General features: G+C 39.6%; 1 protein-coding gene across 6 annotated transcripts; it reads right to left on the bottom strand.

Annotated features, from left to right (window-relative positions):
* Nucleotides 1–3,769: 3,769 nt before the first annotated feature.
* Nucleotides 3,770–17,115, bottom strand: LOC111247450 (uncharacterized). 6 transcript variants are annotated; one of them, XM_086984304.1, is made up of 7 exons: nucleotides 16,973–17,115; nucleotides 15,261–15,540; nucleotides 14,887–15,078; nucleotides 13,373–13,556; nucleotides 6,459–6,644; nucleotides 5,313–5,430; nucleotides 4,212–4,350 (listed from the first exon to the last, which is right to left on the bottom strand). In XM_086984304.1, exons 1-6 carry the CDS (start codon nucleotides 17,031–17,033, stop codon nucleotides 5,332–5,334), a joined length of 1,002 nt encoding a protein of 333 aa, XP_086840430.1. In that variant the 5' UTR covers nucleotides 17,034–17,115; the 3' UTR covers nucleotides 4,212–4,350; nucleotides 5,313–5,331. The 6 variants fall into 6 exon arrangements, 4 of the variants coding, with proteins under 4 accessions (XP_086840429.1, XP_086840432.1, XP_086840431.1 ...); XM_086984303.1 differs by lacking the exon at nucleotides 5,313–5,430 and having other exon boundaries at nucleotides 3,770–4,350; XR_015324317.1 differs by lacking the exon at nucleotides 5,313–5,430 and having other exon boundaries at nucleotides 4,218–4,350; nucleotides 6,459–6,648.
* Between the last annotated feature and the right edge of the window lie 470 nt (nucleotides 17,116–17,585).

Raw genomic sequence — 17,585 nt, 5'->3', positions numbered from 1 at the left:
GCAATTAAGTTTCAAAGGACAATCTAACTAGCAATGTATCAACAGATGCTAAAAAAAACGGACGCATTAAAATAAAACAGTCATTCAACTTGAATCTCATCGAGTAGATATTCCTGATCGGCAAAAAACGAGTTAGACCCAGTCGATTTCAACTTGGCTAGTGGGTGTAAGTATAATGCTTTCGGCAGCTACGGTAAAGAACACTCTTAACTATTAACACTATCTCTCATTAATTCGATTCCGCATTCGCTGGGTGTTACTCCTGGGAGGTAATCCTCCATGCCGTAATGTAAAGCGGTAAAAAGCTCTAGGACGCATTGAGTCGATAATGGAGTTGAATCAGCTGAAACGCATAAAGGTCTATACTTGGGAAACGCGTGTACTGAACAGGTTGATAATTGATTACAAATTATCTCATAGTAGAACGAAAGCCCTGTCATTTTAGGATCAAAGTAGTTTAAGGTCCCTATTATTTCTTCGCGATTTTAAAGACAAGCATACGATACTAAGTGACATTTTCCAGACTGTGTACTGATTTATTCTACATTCTAAACTGTATTTGCCCTAAATGCAGGAGTTCACGGATTTGTCCTTCTATAGTGTATGATTATCTCTTACGAGAATTCTCTTGACTATAGATGAGTTCGTCGCGGTAATCTACGTCTATATACGCGGAAACGGAAATCATGTTTGCAATCCTACAAACGACCTGCGTGTGGCATTACTATAGGAATGGATTCAATCGTGGTATACCTTGTCATTCAGAGATGAGCTCCTTATTTACCCATTCATAAGTGTCCAAATGACATTTGCAAGTGGTGCTACATATGGGGCTCCGTATTCCATAATCCGGTTTAATGAAATTAGGTCAGCATCTTTTACCTTGACAGACGGCAAGGTCACAAGTCATTATTTTCGCTATAGTAGATGTTTGTCCGATATAGCAAAAAGACAAAGAGACCGTACCGCTTACTTGCTCCAGGCAATTGCACTCTAATCGAAGATTATCGTATAGGGTAATTTTCGAGCAGGTGACTCGGAAGTCTAATTTTTCAGATGTCTTGAAGATGCTTGAACCTCTAGATGTATGCTTTGGGTGCAGATTACAGTAAATTACTACCCTTCAAACTCCGTCAAGCATGCTTGCTGCAATTTTTTTCGGACAGCACTGGCCATCGTCATATTTATTCGTCTAAAGAAAAGCATTCTTACTTCGTATTTCACTGAATTCAAATTAGACACCTCCGAATAATGCAATTTACGCATTATTTGTTGCGTGAACTTACTATCGTGAATAGAGCCTTGTAGCTGTTCATAAGAGGAACACAAAATGTCGAAAACTGATCCACCAATACCAGAGTGGGTACCCAAAGAGCGTTAGGAAGCTCGTGTGGAACTTTTCTTAGGAGTTGTACTATTGTCTAGCCCGAGAGTGATCATGTCTGGGGCTGTCCCGCAGGCGCCCACCGAAGGCTCATATCTCTGTCAGAAAAAGTTATCTTCAAAATTCGGCGCGAATTTTTGATCTAACTTGCCTCTTTCATTAGCACTTGCGTCTCCAATATATCCAACGAAAGGCGCATGCCGAGCTCCGACCTTATAGGTTTTACTAGTCACAATCTGTCAAGACAGGCTATCATAAAAGCAACCGAAAATCATGAACGTCATTACTGTTATAGTCTAGTGACTGTTGGGACTATACTGCGGAGCATTTGAATGTTTTTTTTTTTTCAATTTCGTTGCTAAATCAAAAATGATCATAGTGCAGCGAGCTCTAAGGCAGGACTTTGTTTCTACCAGAGTATGCCTATTAAAAATATTCTATTTTGTGTGCATAAGCATACATTCAAATGCATATAGTCAATATATCGGATCCAAAGGGATCAATATTTATAGTAGGACTTTTTCGAGGTCATAGCTTCCGGCTTTTGAGACTTTTGAGCAGCGTTGTGAAATTCATGCTCTTATATATAAATGAAAGATGACAAACTAACAAATAAAATATAATTTGCTAAATATTTGTGGCTGGAGAGTTGTGCTTTTTTAAAGGCATTCTAAAATATCTCGTTGCAAATCCTTTTTACCGCACATCGTCCTTTCCGCACGAAGACGTAACGTTCAACGTCATAAAAGAGTAACGTACCTCTGCAAACATAACGCCGGTGGGTGATTCTCTTTGTGGCAAATGAGCATTCACCCATTAAACGTCTCGTCAACACGGCTGATATAGCTCAAGCATAGAACGCGTGTAATCTAAAACACTTCACCAGGGTATCTGAACAAACGGCCACCAAAGCCACTATCTTTTCTGGAATGCAAGATAAGTATTACATAGCATATAGGGCACAACCATTATTCATGGCCAAATTATTAAACTTTTGTATTAATCAAGGCAATAGTACTATGGATCATATTGTACTGTTGATATCTGGGCTGACTAATTAGGTATCGAGCGTATTTGTCGTTTGTTACTGTCAAAGAAGGAAACGCCTACGAACAGGCGCTTAGTTCGTACTTCCTATGGTGTCCTGGTATGTTAGTTATAAGACTTAGGCGATATATATGCATGTAACTTGTAACTTAAACAAGAGGACTAGGCGAACTCATTTTACATAGAATGATACAGCTCATACGGCTACTTGTGTAAAGGTATTTGCATCAAATACACTTCAAAAGTCACGTTCCGCATATCAACATCGACATCACCACAACAGAGTCAGTTATGCAAGGGAATTGTGGGGGCAATGATTTTCGATTGGTTAATAAAGCTGATCAGGGCTCTCGGTGAGGTTTGACGTAATGGGAGTATAAAATATCTAATAGGCAAAGCTATTCTATAAAGGCTTATATCTCCCTATTTTGTTTGTTTTACGTCCAGAATGGCATTAAAATTCCATCCGAAGACAAGGAAAGTTGCAACAAATATTTATAGATCTAAGAGCAAATGGCTTCACACTGAACCATTTATTGTCCTGCCTATTCCGACCGTGACAATGTTCGCAGTAGTATGATAATTACATAATGAATAGTAGTTTACTACACTTCGTCTATGAAATATTGATCTGACAGCGATACACCTCGTCGACTTCAATAAGCTCTATGGCAGAAACGAATTCTCCAGTGAGTTCGTGTTCTGTGAGGTATCGATTCATCGTTGGCTAATTTTAATGTGTTTGTACAAGAAATCGTCTTCACGTTGCGTCAAGCAAATGCCCTATGCAGAAGGCTTGCTTTTTTCAGCCTTCCCTTCACATCCAAAGCAGCTCTCTAGCAGAAATTTGCGTCGGTTGTCGAACCTGCACATCTACGAATTTCGCTTGCTACATCCATTCGTCTGTTATTTTGGCGATTCGGAAATAAATATCAATGAATACAGACGATACGGATTAAAAGCATACGTCCAAATAATTATAAATAGCTACAAACCTCAACAGCGCAGAGCATACACTAGATCTGTGTACTGCACCGCAGGTAGGGTTACTGAAAACCATTAATGCAATTTTATTAGACAGGACATCTTAAAAAAAACCGTTAGAAAATAAGAGCCGTTTAAACGTACGCTTGCGTCATAAAACATCGGACACTGTGAAGTGGAACAGCGGACATCCTGAGCAACCGAAGTAAAAAGGACAAACGATATTGCTAGCAGATATATACAACAGTAGAGCACCTTCAAATGTTCCTCAGCTCAGCCTTGAGCAAGTTGCTGCAACAGAAGAAAGTAACGCGGAGCTGACATCATGGAAAAAATTAAAGAGAGCAAAAACCATAAAAAGTAAAAGTTTGTCTTTTTTATTAGAGAAACAGATGTACATTTAAATTGAAAAATACACCTCACCTCACGTATTTCCGTGTTTGTATCATATCCCGCCAGACAGAAAAGTCGCCGATAATTTGGGCCTGATTATCCGAATAAAGGACGTTCTTTTTTCAAACTTTTTTTTATTTGAAATAAAGCTATTATAGTTGCGTTTTTTTCCTTGTCTTTCCTAACGGTTATTACAATTAGTACTGTGACAAGAGCTTAACAAGGAAATGAGCCTCTTAAATCTGCCATAACTAGAATATTTACATGCACAAAGTGTGTTTAGCAATAAAATTAACTACTATCATGTTTCGGTTGCTTTGATTGAGCGTTACTCTTAATGCAGTTCGTTTGTAGGCTGATTGCGTAAATTATGTACAACATAAATTTATCAAGTTAGCCTTGTCTTCGTTATGGCTCAGTGTCTAATTTTCTTTGCGGACTTTTGGAAGCTTTTGTGGTTGCAACTTTTTGTCCCGTTCTTGAGCATCTTTCTTGCCCGGCTGTCCAACGCTATTTTCACGCTGTCTGGCAGATGTCTTATCCTGAAGTTTTATTTCAATGTATAACACGACATATTAGTTCTCTTTGATTAATTAAAACTCCGATAGTCTAGTACTGGTTGTTGTCTCATCGATTTGGATCCCGAACGATCCGGTACTATAAAGTCTAAACCTAATTTAATGGTCAGCTTTTGAATGTTAATCGATTATATTATATTGATAGCTACAGTTATTGCAAAAGCCATAAGCTGTTTGTCGGAATTTCCGAAAAACAAAAAAAAAGGGTTCTTGGTGGGCAGGGACGTCTGTGGCTTCCGCAAACGTTCCACCTCATCCAATATGTCACGTATATATATATATATATATATATAATACTTGAAACTGAATCATGCAGACGAGTGTTCGGCTTCCACCTAGGCAAGGAAAGTCAACATTTTCTCTAATTCTTTGTTAGCGAATTATGAGAACGCACAACAGCTATATACTGATCACTCAACTCAAATGTATTAAATCTTTTATATAAAATTATCTTCTATAGGGATGGTTTTTTCGTCAAGCCAACTACCCAGTGAAGCGCCTGATCATATTCTGAAAGCTGTTAGGTGTATTGAAAAGGTCAATATTGGCCTATGAAGAATCAATTAGTTGGTTTTGTATTGTGATGATAACAGTCTATAGGTCGATAATTATTAGTCTGTTACCAGGTCGAATGTGTAGTTTAGTATAGAGAAGTTTCGTCCTTTGTACTTCCTAAGCCTCGTCTTGCAGAAAATAGTTTTTTTACACGCATTTGCTAATAAACTAAATAGTTCCAATGCCAAAAGCAAATTTTTCATTCAGTTCAGACCGATTGGCAACTTAGCTGGCAGATGGAAAACGCCTTCTTCATAATCTGCTTAGCAGCGAAACAGCGAGCAACTATGTAGAATTAAACTACATTCATTAATAAATAGGGGGGCAAATTGAAGTATCTCCAACTCGTGAAATTTTAAATGAGTACGAACCTGCCCAGGTGTGGCGCGGTCAGAACGTTCCCATATATTTTCCCGAACTACTTGCAAGTCGTCGACTGAGAAACTCAAGTATTTGGGAAGCTGTACGACGAACGCCCCTTATGACCTCCTATACTCACGCATATGAATAATAGATCGGTGAACACTAGCTCTGTTACCAATTAGCATTAGATCAAACAGAAACGAGTGTGATCGCAGGCTGACGAATCTTTTTTCACTGCTACTATATTCAGTAGCCACCGATGAAGTGGTTATACGTAGCGTATTTTATTAACCGTTTAACAAGTTGATATTATTCGATTTATCGGAACAACTAAAAACGACACTTGCGGGGAAAAGGAAAAACAACTAGTGAATGATCGGTCTATTCCCATTTGAAATTGCTATCGCGATGGATCGTGGTCATCAGCATACGAGAAAGTTCCTTGAAACGCTTTTTGCTTAAATACCGTCTTAGTAACAATGCTTAAGAGAAAAATGCCTAAAAAGACACAAAAACTCAACTGTTAGAGTTTATCGGGACGGCCAAACTGGCAATTGATATCCTCCGTTCTGAAATGACCGTCAAATTTTCGTCAAATTTTTCAAAATTTCGTGTCAAAAAACGCGTTTTTTTTTAGCAATCTTGTGGAATTTTTTAGTCTTCTAAGATCTAATCAATAACACTTAAGAGTCTCCCGTTTTACTCTATAAAAGTGTTCTCTCGACTAGTTGGGAGCTGCATTAAACCTGGAAGTAACGTAGGCCACAAATTTTAAGTGGGATCCGTCCAGCGCGAAAAGATTAAAAGAATAGTCGATTTTCGCTCGGATGAGGAGTTTGTTGTATTGTTCTGGAAAAAAAAACTGACTTTTGCCTCGTGTCAGGGGCAGCAAATAAACGCGTGCCGGCCAGGGCAAACTACCCATCAAAGTTTTCCCAAATTTACGTTGATGCGACAATTTTAGATAGTGGATGGTTCCTAATGCAGAAAGTTAGAAGACGAATATCGTCGTTCTATCAAGTACATCTGCACATTAAGCTTCAGATGAACGGTGAACGGCAGTGAACGGTGATCGGTAAGCCAATCGCCATAGCAGTGGTGCACGATAAAGGTACAGATTGATCAAAAATTAAATAGTTACGTTGCTGACGCACATCAAGAGGAACATGGCTGTACTGAACCGTCCTAGTGCCATCCGGTCGACTTCGGTATAACACGACGTAAGCATTTCTACTATGTGCTGGCTCGCCTCTGGAAACCGTCTGGCCTTGTGGTGCCATTGGCACCCGTTGAGGCTTTGTAAAGGTTTGCGGTAGCGGGTGTGAGACTTGCTGCTGATACTGCCTTTATCAAAAAGGAAGAATGTACAGTTGAATAATGACCATTATATTAGAACAAAGTAAACAAGGTCAAGCGAATTTAATTTTATTAAGCTTTTAAGGGCAACATGAAAGGGGGCGCATCATGGATCGTCGACACCTTTATTTCATTAATTGTCAACTTTAAATTTTGAATGTAAAAATTTAACTATATAACAACGACTACTACCCAAATTGCGTCTATTTCATGATGTTGACGCAGATCCAGAATACCACTGGCCGAACCCGAACTTTCATAAGGCTACAAAATTTGAATCCTAATCTCCTGCGGAAATAGAGTGATACACAAACTTTGAATTTAAATTTTCGCTTTAAAATAATGTAGTAGCCACAAACCAGCGAGCGCTAGATAAAACCTGTCCTAACGACAACAACGAAATGTGGCCAGACAATAAACCTTTATGTTCGACGTACGATCCTCAATTCGCTCTTGTTAATAGTAGCCGCATTAGAAACGCCATAGATAAAGGTGTAAAATTCTCTACTTATCTGGAACTAAGACTTTCAAAATGCTACATAGTTCCTGAAGGGTTTCGGAAAAAACCCATGCGGGGCTCCGCAGTACCCGCAGGAGGCGAAGTTTTTGAAACCTTACCGAAAGTGCGTATCCAATAATATTAGCAATCGAATTTCGAGGTTACTGACTTTTTTTTCACAGAACCCTGCCGTTAATGTCCTCGCTATAGTTCTATTGCTAGTTGTAGGGTGGTGGTTCCTTTGAAATCTTACGAGTAGAAAGAGTAATTGTATTTATGTTACCCGAACAGAACTGCGCAACATGCTTATAATATATCTTAATTATTCCAGCAGTTTATGAAAGGTGCTTACTGTTACTTAGGTAGCGACTCCCTCACGGTTGCGCTTTACCTACCCCGCTCCGGTGACATTAAAATGAGTTCCTAAGCGTTGCGGGCGCGTTTTTCGTATCATGGAGACAGGGCAAAGGTCCTGTTTCATAGAGAATAATCACGTTTGATTCAATCTGCCGAGAAGTGGAGAATTCAAGTCGTATCATTATCCTGAATGCCTTAGTGCTTTACAAGGAGAGTAAGAACTGCGTCTCAATCAGGAGATTAACGGCAACGATTGGTAATCTGCTGGGCTTTTGGTGGTTATTGTTGTAGCAGATGAATGGACAGCCTTAGCCAAGTGCCAATCTCAAACGAAATGACAGCTAGAGAAATCAATTGACTGCTACCCCTTTCTATCTCCAGTGCAATTTAGGGCAGTATTCTAACTCACTCGTACTCTAGTAAGGCGGCCTAGAATCTTACAGCAAATGGACGCCATATTGGATAGAAGACGTGGTCTACCAGATCGACAGGTGTCGTGTCCAAAAATTTGAAATATTTTGAATTTCTATCTCACTTCCGAAATCTCGGCGCGTACGCTAAAGCTTAAACTGAGTCCACTAGGAACTAAAATATTGATAACGTAAATCTCGTTTGTTAATTAAAAAAAAAATAGTCGATCGAGTACAACGCGATTATGTTTGTGCTTAACGGAATTGTGGAACAGAAGTCAAAAAAACCTCTCTGTGAATGAGGGGATTGAGAAGTAACTGATCACATTCATCTGAATTAATATACGACTTGAGGCGTAAAAGCCTGGCATTTTAACGGTAAATCCTATTCACTTTGCTTTTTTGGACAATCACCTGCTACTTCAGGGGTAGTGAGAATCGTAGGATAGCGAAACGTTCAGTGCCGATTTATTTAAGGGGGCCAAAATATATAGGTCGTCCGCAAGACCACAGTTAAGAACCCGAAGAACCAACTGAGACTACGATTGATACAGGAAGATAGGGCATAAAGAGCGGAAATGGCAACTAGTCCAACAGGTGACCGCGGCTTTGGAGAGAGATAGGGATAAACCAAGTGGGGGGCTCCAAGGTTTCTGGATATAAAAAGATGTAGTGTAAATAAAGGAACAGGCAGGCAAGCTAGGAAAATAAACAGTCCAACGTGGAAAAGATGGGCCAGGAAGTCACAACAGATGATGATAGGAAAAAGTGGAATGTTTCTTAACACAAAAACAAACGCCATAGTAGAATACAATAAACTAATAGACACAATTACAATAGAGATTAGAAATCTAAGGAAACGATTTACGAGACAAACAAATGCACAGGATGATATTGCCAGAGGGTAAACACCTTGAGCAGTCAGGCGCCAAAATTTAAAGAATACACTCCCAAGAGGAAAGGCTGATGAGCAATACAGAATACATATAGAGATGCAACAATGGTGCCTGAACTAGATCAAAGAGGAGCTTAACCCCTGTAAAACAGTAAATACAACAACTATAGCTATCAACGTAGCGATCCCATAATTTGCCTTCGCTGATATAGGGAGATAAAAATAGAAAACCGGTAAAAAAAAGAAAACAGGTAAAGGAGAAAGTTAATTTCTAGCCAATATACTTCCTCGCGCACAACAACTACGATCTAGCCGATAGTGGAGATAGAGCGTACGAAAAAAGACCAGGGACAAGAAAGACGAATGCTAAAGGTAGCTGGTAAGTCATTCAAAACGAAAGTCGCAAAGGATAAAAAGGTCCAGAAAACTTCGTATGACTTACGAGATCATGTAAGACTAGGTCATATGGGAATAACAATGGGGAGATTACCAAGTTGCACGAAGGGGACGTAAAATCAATGATTTTGAGTGAGAGAAAAGTAAACTATTTGCAGAAGTGTTCAAGTACGACGTAGGAGACAAGGGACGGTGTGCTCGATATATTTGTACCGCTTAAATATGTTCATCTATTCTTAGACGCTTTGAAAATTGAAGTAGTCCCCAGATCAGTACTCAATGCACCCATGAAGGTAAGGGTCAAAGGTAAAATCCTCAAATTCAAGAACAACGGTTGAGCCCGCACAGCAGTCATTTCACTACTCTAGGTTAAAAGGATGCTTGCAAAAGAGGATCGAATTTGGTAACACTCAGTGCTTTCCGAAGCAACGGGTTTAGAGTCCGATTTACTTCAGCTGACAGACGTCTCGACTCTTCTTAAAAGATTGTGAACGCGAGAGGTGTTATAAGTGAGGGACAGCAGGACGAATAATAAAAGAACGTAATGTCAATGAAAAGCTGTTCTGCTTTGCTGACAACCTGGAACAGCATTAGGCCAGCTCAATGGTTTGCCTTATGTACAAACAGAAATCGAACGAAATACGGGCAAAGAAGAAATAGAAAAACAACCTATAATAGAGGGCTGGATATGCAAGGACTGCAAAGAAAGATCTCAGAGAGTAAAGATGAGAAGAAAAGCTGCCAGAGAGAGAGAGAGAGAGAGAGAGAGAGAGAGAGAGAGAGAGAGAGAGAGAGAGAGAGGAAACGAGCTCAGACAAATTGCAGAATATACAAAAAAAAAATGTCATCAAGAGCAAGGAAATTTTAATTGGTGTAAGGAGGTCTACGTTACACTGGAATACAGGTAGTTATTTTTAGGGAATTAAGGAACGTGACAACGATATCGAAGACGGACAAGTCAGACAACCGAATAAAGGAAACAGGAGTAGAAAAATAGAGTAAGGGCTTAACATAACGCTAGTGGCTGTAATGTGTGTTTGCTACTTTTCATCGAACATATCTGAAGAGGAATTTACAAAGTTCTTTTTTGAACTGGAATGTAGTACGCGTGCACGATGCAGACACAAGAGATAATAATCACGGTGTATTTTAACGCATCGTCGACACAGTGAGGTAGTAACGAAGAGAGTTGTTGTACAAGAATGGATGATGGAAAGGGACTCGTAGTACACAACAGCGGGTCGTCTCCTATCTTCTACCGAGAAGAGATGGAATTCTTTACTGATGTACCAACTGTTTTTCAGGAAGCCTTGCCCAAAATACATGTCTGAAGAATGGTAAAAGAAAAGACAAGTACAGGTGATCATATACACATCCTGTTTAGAATATATGGAGGATCTATAACTCTAGAAGGACATAGAGTACAAGGCAGAATTGGTAGCGGCGAAAAACTAATTATAAAATTCTGGGTCAGGACATGGATTGGGGTATAACACAAAGCGCAGATGATTATAATGAACACGTGCTGAATCAAATGATGACACAAAGCTAAATCTCCACAAAATCTCTCTAGATGGTGTTGAACGCTATAATGGAAAGCCATCACTCAGCATACTGGCGCAATGATGGATTTCTCGTGGCCCGCCTTACTTGCGTATACCTGCGACGTGCCTTGCAAAGAACGCCAATCTAGCTACGAACAGGAAGCTACGGCGAAGAAGATGCGCAAACAAAAGTAGAAAGATAGAGAGAAAAAGTTAGAAAACGGTAAGACACAAAATACTCTCTTCAGATAGAGTAGAAGGTGCAAGTGAGACAACCCTGTATAAGCAGTTGACAATTGCCATGAACAATGTCAAAAGGGACATACTGAACCTCCCAAAAGACGTAGCGGAGAGATCAGTAGATTTTTTATACCCCAAGCTCGTTTGGAGAAAAGGACGCAGATTGAGGTGGTAGAGGACACAATATATTATTGTTTCGATTGACCTTATTTAAAGTCAATCTAAACAGGGAATGTCTAGCCTTGGGCAGGGGATCGGGATCATGTAAGGTCTTATGATGTACGGTGAAACTGTTTATCACGAGGTGCGGGAACGATTCAAGGTTCCTGTCAATAAATTTTTAAAGAGGGTCAATTTCCTAGGGAATAGAAAGACGTTAAAGTTGTCTTAACAACAAAACTTGTGAACTCCAAAAGCGTACAGCCTCATTTCAAAACTATGGAGTACCTTATGGGCGTTTATTTTTTTGAACTGGGAATAAAAGCCAACTACGCACTGGCAGACTCGCAATATGGCTTCTCTAGGAATAAATCGGCTTTCCATTAAGAGAGTGATTCTAGTGGAGGCAAGTCTTTGATGTTATACTTAAAAAATGATTCCAGGCGTTATTGACATCAGGAAAATAACTAAAAGTATTAAAAAGCAGATCGCGTAATAGGACTCACTTATATTATCTTAAAATAGTTGATGTTAGAAACGATTTCAGTACCATAACGGATCAGAAGGTTATTTCGGGACCTTTAAAAAAGAAACAGTTCGGCACCTTAGGAAAACAACATCTACATGCTTAGAGGATGGAACGCCCAGGTTGAAAGGCTGAATAAGAACGTCAGAGGGGAAGTCTCGGAAAGGTAGGTTGTAATACCAACTCTATCGAACCTTGTTTATGACGAGGCAAGGTTCCTAGTGTGGCTCGTGCCCACGTTGAAAGGTTCTTTGGAAAACACGAGATACGCTGGATAAAAAGAAAACAAAAAGGACTCTGCATATGGGATAAAAAGCGGCAGCAATTAAGTAGCGAAAGCATACACGATTTGTCTCCACTGAGGCGGTTCTGGTGCTGACTAGGATACTATCCTGAAACCTATTGGCAAAACAGCTATCAAGAGAAAGATATAGAATTAGCAGGAGCAAGGAGAACCACAATACGCAACAGCTATGCTCGCATCCAAAACAGGAAAACGGTTTGGGAAACCTGACAAGTATCCTTATTCCAAATTCGTAGAATTTAATCATAATGATGAGCTCGCTTCTTACACCACTTTGATACTAGGTGGGCATAGAATATAGCAGAACTACACCAAATCGGAAGGATGCAGAACAGTATATGTGAGCTTTGCGCGTCAGGTAAAACAAGTTAAATGTACCGCACTCTCTCTGAATGTGAAGCCCTGCAAAGAGAGCTGAGGGATGTAGTGCGGGACTGCGATTAAAAAAAATCCCTGATTGAAAGGGACGATTTTCTTTGGGGAGATCATGCGCAAGAAAAAAAAATTCGAAAAAGAGAAAGGAAGAACGCCGTCAAAAAGTAGATGACGTAGGACTAACTTGAAGTAGGAACTAGGCCCCTTCCTTTGAGAAGTTTGTGGTTACAGGCCTCAGGAGAAGTAATAAAGAAGACAGTAATTTAATCTAACAGAACTCGACTTTCCTAGTCAACGTACAGACGAGTGAGCTATCGCTTGAATTCCGACAAATGGACCATTTAGCTTTAGGTGTCTCGACTCTGTTCTTCAACTGTTTACCCATTAATTGCATGGAAATGTTGTCAATACGACTAGAACAGGTAAGTGGCACCATTGCAATATTTCGAAGAAGGCGAATTTTTCGCTAAAAAAAATGTATTGGGACATTTTATCAACTAAACTGAAACTTCGAACTTTTGTAAATTCCGCTGGAAATCAATCAAGCAATGAAAGATAGACAGCCAACATAAACAATCGTTTGTTTGACAGCAAAGCTGCTTAAAATTTAGAATGTTTTCCGACTTTTGATAAGCTTCGTAGTCCAGACGAAAATTTGTAGTGCGTGGCGGGCTTCTGTAAGACTTTAGCGAAACTATACATATTGATATCTCGCCAATCATTGAAGCATATGTTGAGTAAGAAAATATCTGGACAAAGATTATGCGGGATTTTTGGGCAATAATTAGTATAATTGTTGAATGATGCGACAATTAAAGCGGATAAAATGGCTTGTTAGAAATGCCTTTAATAAAAAAGTATTTAAGGAACATGATCACCACTATCGGATAAACTATGTGATCCTGATGACATCGATTGGTTCTCGTTGAGATGCGCAAGCCTCAGGTGCATCGAGCTTGTGCATAACTTATCGAGAAGCAGTATTGAGTAGTTATTTACCAACTTACCTGAGGGTATCCTTTAAACGAGCTGTAGAAAGGAAAATTGAATTCGGTTCCATACGTATACCAAGGATAATAATAGCCAACGTACTGTGGAAAGTACGCAGCAAAACTCGTGGTAATTCTCGGTAGAAAAATGTCGACTCGTTTTCCTTCCTTATCATCACCGCCTTCTGATGCATGATTTGGTCTGAAAAACATCTTTGTCGTGAGGTTGTCTGCGTATACAGGCGGTAGTCTGCTGACTTACCCAGACTTACCACGGAAGGTATAAAGCAATAAGCAGAAGTTCTCTTTTTATTTTGCAATTTTTTTTTTGCAAATTAAAGCTCACCCTTATGGACCCTCTTTAAATTCAAATTTTCAGTCGCCTATTTCTATATAAAATGAATTATGATTTTCTCTTTTTAATGTGCAATTGTACCAATATCAGCAACAGCTCATCTGTAGATTTCATTAAAATTCTGTATTCAGTGGTCTAGCATTGTTGATATTTTCTGCAATAGAAAAAGGATTTTGTTACAAGTGTATCAAGGTTACTTTGATACGATTTTTCCCTTGTTGGATTTTTTAAAGGATTTCCTGGTATTATACTCGGTTATTTCCTAGATTGACTTTTTCGATATATAAACTACTTTGGATGCCAAAATAGGTAATTAAAGCAGAATAATTATTTCTTTAGCTTGTGAATAAAATTGAATGAAACAGTTTTCATTAATGTTTTGGCAACGGAGCCAGTCCTTAAGCCCCTTCGACGCAAAACTATTTCTGATAATGTCTCTGAGGCAGCTCCGATCGAGCGCGATACAAGCAAGTGTCGTTTTCTCGGTGTAACTTCTCAATGGTTATATACCAGTTTAACTGTGTGTAGGAAAAACTTAATTATTATACCTGTACATTTTGAGATACAAGAACTTATTCTAAGTTAACCAAATGCTGCATCGGTCCTGGCGTTACGCCTTCCTTTTCTTAAAGAGTTGCGAAAGAATATCTTTGTGGTCTAATTAATAGAGGAAAGCATAGCGAATATCGATGACGAAACTCAGTCTGGAAAGCTCTGGCGAGGTTCATATGAATGAAAATAGTGCAAGGAATCCAACTATTGGTTTCTAGATTCGAGCCAGAAAGCTCGAGAAAAACAACAAAACATCTAGAAAGCTAACATGTGAGCTCTAGTTGATATCTGTACTATTATACGAACAGTTTCAAAATCAGTGCGCTCAAAAGCTCACCATTTTGTAGATACCTTTTTTGACCCAGTGGACTGGTCCACAGTTATGTAACTTTGTAGCTCGTTTATGTATGTTGCATGCACAAGGTAAATAGTGACCAGGAGAGGGTAAGTTGATATCCTGCATAGGCAAGAAGATATGCAACACAGGCAGGATCATGTTTCGAATCCGCACGCATTCACAGATACCATTTCACTACCGTTCACTTTCGCGGTAATACCCCTAAAGACCGGTGGTTAGCTTCGAGCAACTAATGGCTTGGAATAAGCTGGTTATTTTCACACTTACTTATAATATCCGACAAACAACGAGACCCGATGTCCAGTAGGTACAATGCCCACCTGCACAGTGGGTATTATGTTTATGGTCGGTTGAACCGGTCCTAACGGCGGGAACGCCACCACCTGCGTATTCCAGGGTCTTTTGGTAGTGGTTAGGTTCTGAGGAGCATTCAAGACTTGATTGTGGTTTGCGCGTTTACTGCAATTCAGGTTTATATTAATGGATTATGCGGGACCAATTGGCTCTCATGTACTTCATAAGGATGAAGCTATTTGAAACATGTTGAAAGCGCTCATCTGATCTCTAGATGATATTACATTGTTGGTAATCCAAGAAATCTTGTAGCCACATTGTTAAAGGTGAGGCTAAAGGCTCTATACCTGTGTGTTGTAGATGGCATAATTTTGGATGCTGTTATATTGTGAACTGTTCTAATGCCATCGTCTTCAACGTCACGGCCATTGGTTTTGTTTCTGAGGTCGGTATCGTGTCCCCCGTTCAGATCGCTGTCTGGAGGTGAGCGTTTAAGCCGTAGATTGTTTATCCTGTCATAGAGCATAAACAGTCTGCTCCCCGACAGACGTTCGCAAGCATAACTTTTTAAAGCGTCCAACGGATTTGTAGCGAAACGTCTCGAGCGGCTAATTAGTATAGCCTTACCTATACAAATCGCGAATCGTTAGGCGCGTAGAAAATGCTCTACTTGATTAATTTTTATCTCTGCAGTTTACTGAACGATACTACGGTCTGTCTTGAAAGGTGACCAACCTCAGTGATATGACTTCATTTATTGTAATAAAATTCCGATGAGCTTTCTGCTGTCAGAAAGTTTTATAACATGAAGTTCAGGTCTAGTAAGATATAACTTATTAGACGAGCAAGGACCCGAAATGATGGTAGCGTAGTACTTTGGAGCAAGTAAGCTATAAAGCTATTTAATATTAAACATTCATGCCATAATAGATTGACTGGAATCGGTAGAGTAGGCTAGCAGTACCTCAACACATCATTTATATATTGTCTAGTATTAGCTTATAAAACTTTGCAGGGTGTGTGAGCCGTGCGCAAATGCGTGTAAATTTCAAACGAAGCTTATTACTCAGTAGCGACTCACTCATTCATAGAGAAATTACACAATGCAAAATGCTTAAATACCGTTTGCAGGAGCTTGCCCTGCATCAAGACACCGTGAATCGCATTATACTTGAATTGCAAATGAGCATGTACGCATGAGCAATTCTTATTAGCTTCTCATATCTGACAAAACGTTATAGAATGTTGACTTTTAAGCGAATAGAAGTGATATAACTTTCAAAGAAGATGATCAGTAAAAGTTGCCTGCTGAAGATAGCCTAATATTCGATGCTGGCAGTTACGAGCCGCGTCCAGAAGTAAGCATTAGTAGTAGACGGTGCATGTTTACTTTAGAACTAGCCATTTTGTTTACTGGCGTCAAGGTAAACTTCAATAAGGTGGTGATACAACTAATATAGAAACAGCTGATGCCCGGTAGAATTCAATCTAGCTCTACGCTTCTACATACTGCTTGTTGGAGCGCTTGCGGTCTGTTAGTTAGCCACACTTGCTTATGTGCTTAATTAGTCTTCCGTATAATTCGGGACATGTCAGGCTATAGTGGCCATCCTTTTTTTGCTCTATTTTCGAACTTAATCAACCCGCGTCAGTCGCACATTAGTATAACCTGTAGTTCTGTTAACAATCGAAATAATACATTCTACAGTATATATAGCTCTTTATGCGTTATACACAAAAGAAAGCGTGACACCTTAACTCAGACAAGCGAAACATACCCGAGTCGTACAAGGGGCGTCATTCAAGTCGTACAAGGTGGGTCTTACTATGTATTTTTAATGAAATCTCTTACGATTCTGCAAAATCAACGGTATCACAGAGTACTACTGAAAAAATGACCACCACACCATCCATGACGAAAGTAGTCTTATGGCATGTCTAAACTACGTTTAAATTAATAGACAAAAAGGCGAATCCACTAAAAATGAAGCCGCGACCAATCATGATTAACAAGCATTATTCAGCGCAAGGGGACGCTCAAGAAACGCCAGCTACTTACCAGTACACTGTGAAATAGTGATCCCCAGGAGTACTAGGATTTGAGCGGTTAAAAGGACCATGGCGAGCAGAGGCGCAATTTACCGTAACGATTTGTCTCCGGCTATAAGCATCACATCAGTATTGAACGCTTTCATCGAATAGTTGCCCCTGTGTGTCTAAAGGAAAATAAGGTACGACGCAGGCGCTGAAAAGTAGGAAGCAACGAGCAGCTGTGCTAATGCTTATGTGTATTCATCTGGGATCACACCTGCTCGAAGCATATTAACGTTTTCAAGGAGTAGAAAAGAACTTCATAGGAACCTCTACGTCCTCTCCCTATAGTGATGAGCCCCGGCTATGCTATTGATATTATTAGCCCTGAAGAACAGTGCTATAAAAAGCTGACAAAACAGTGGAACTAACTGTCATGGTAGATATCGATTTCATTATTAGATGAAATCGATAGCCTTAAGGTATTTTTCGAGAGTGCATCCAATACCAAGCCTTCTAACGAGTATCGAAATGTAGAATACTTAATTGATATTGCATGCTTCAAGATAGACTTGCTTGTAAACATATTGTTCGATCACAGGCAGCATATCGATCTTTAAGCATCGTTTGTCCACAGATGA

Source organism: Varroa destructor, unplaced genomic scaffold (genome assembly GCF_002443255.2).
Source record: "Varroa destructor unplaced genomic scaffold, Vdes_3.0 BEIS01000003.1, whole genome shotgun sequence".
NCBI classification, from domain to species: Eukaryota; Metazoa; Arthropoda; class Arachnida; order Mesostigmata; family Varroidae; genus Varroa; species Varroa destructor.
The sequence above is the reverse complement of the archived record's forward strand: the minus strand, read 5'-3'. Positions and strand labels throughout refer to the sequence as shown.

What these genes read in the sequence shown, in the direction of transcription:
- LOC111247450 (XM_086984303.1), bottom strand. Translation starts at nt 17,033, where the DNA reads ATGGTCCTTTTAACCGCTCAAATCCTAGTACTCCTGGGGATCACTATT. An exon ending in CACTATTTCACAGTGTACTG is followed by an intron (nt 15,541 to 16,972) that starts GTAAGTAGCTGG and finishes CGATTTGTATAG; the next exon opens with GTAAGGCTATACTAATTAGC. An exon ending in ACAGCCATGTTCCTCTTGAT is followed by an intron (nt 4,351 to 6,458) that starts GTGCGTCAGCAA and finishes ATAAAACTTCAG; the next exon opens with GATAAGACATCTGCCAGACA.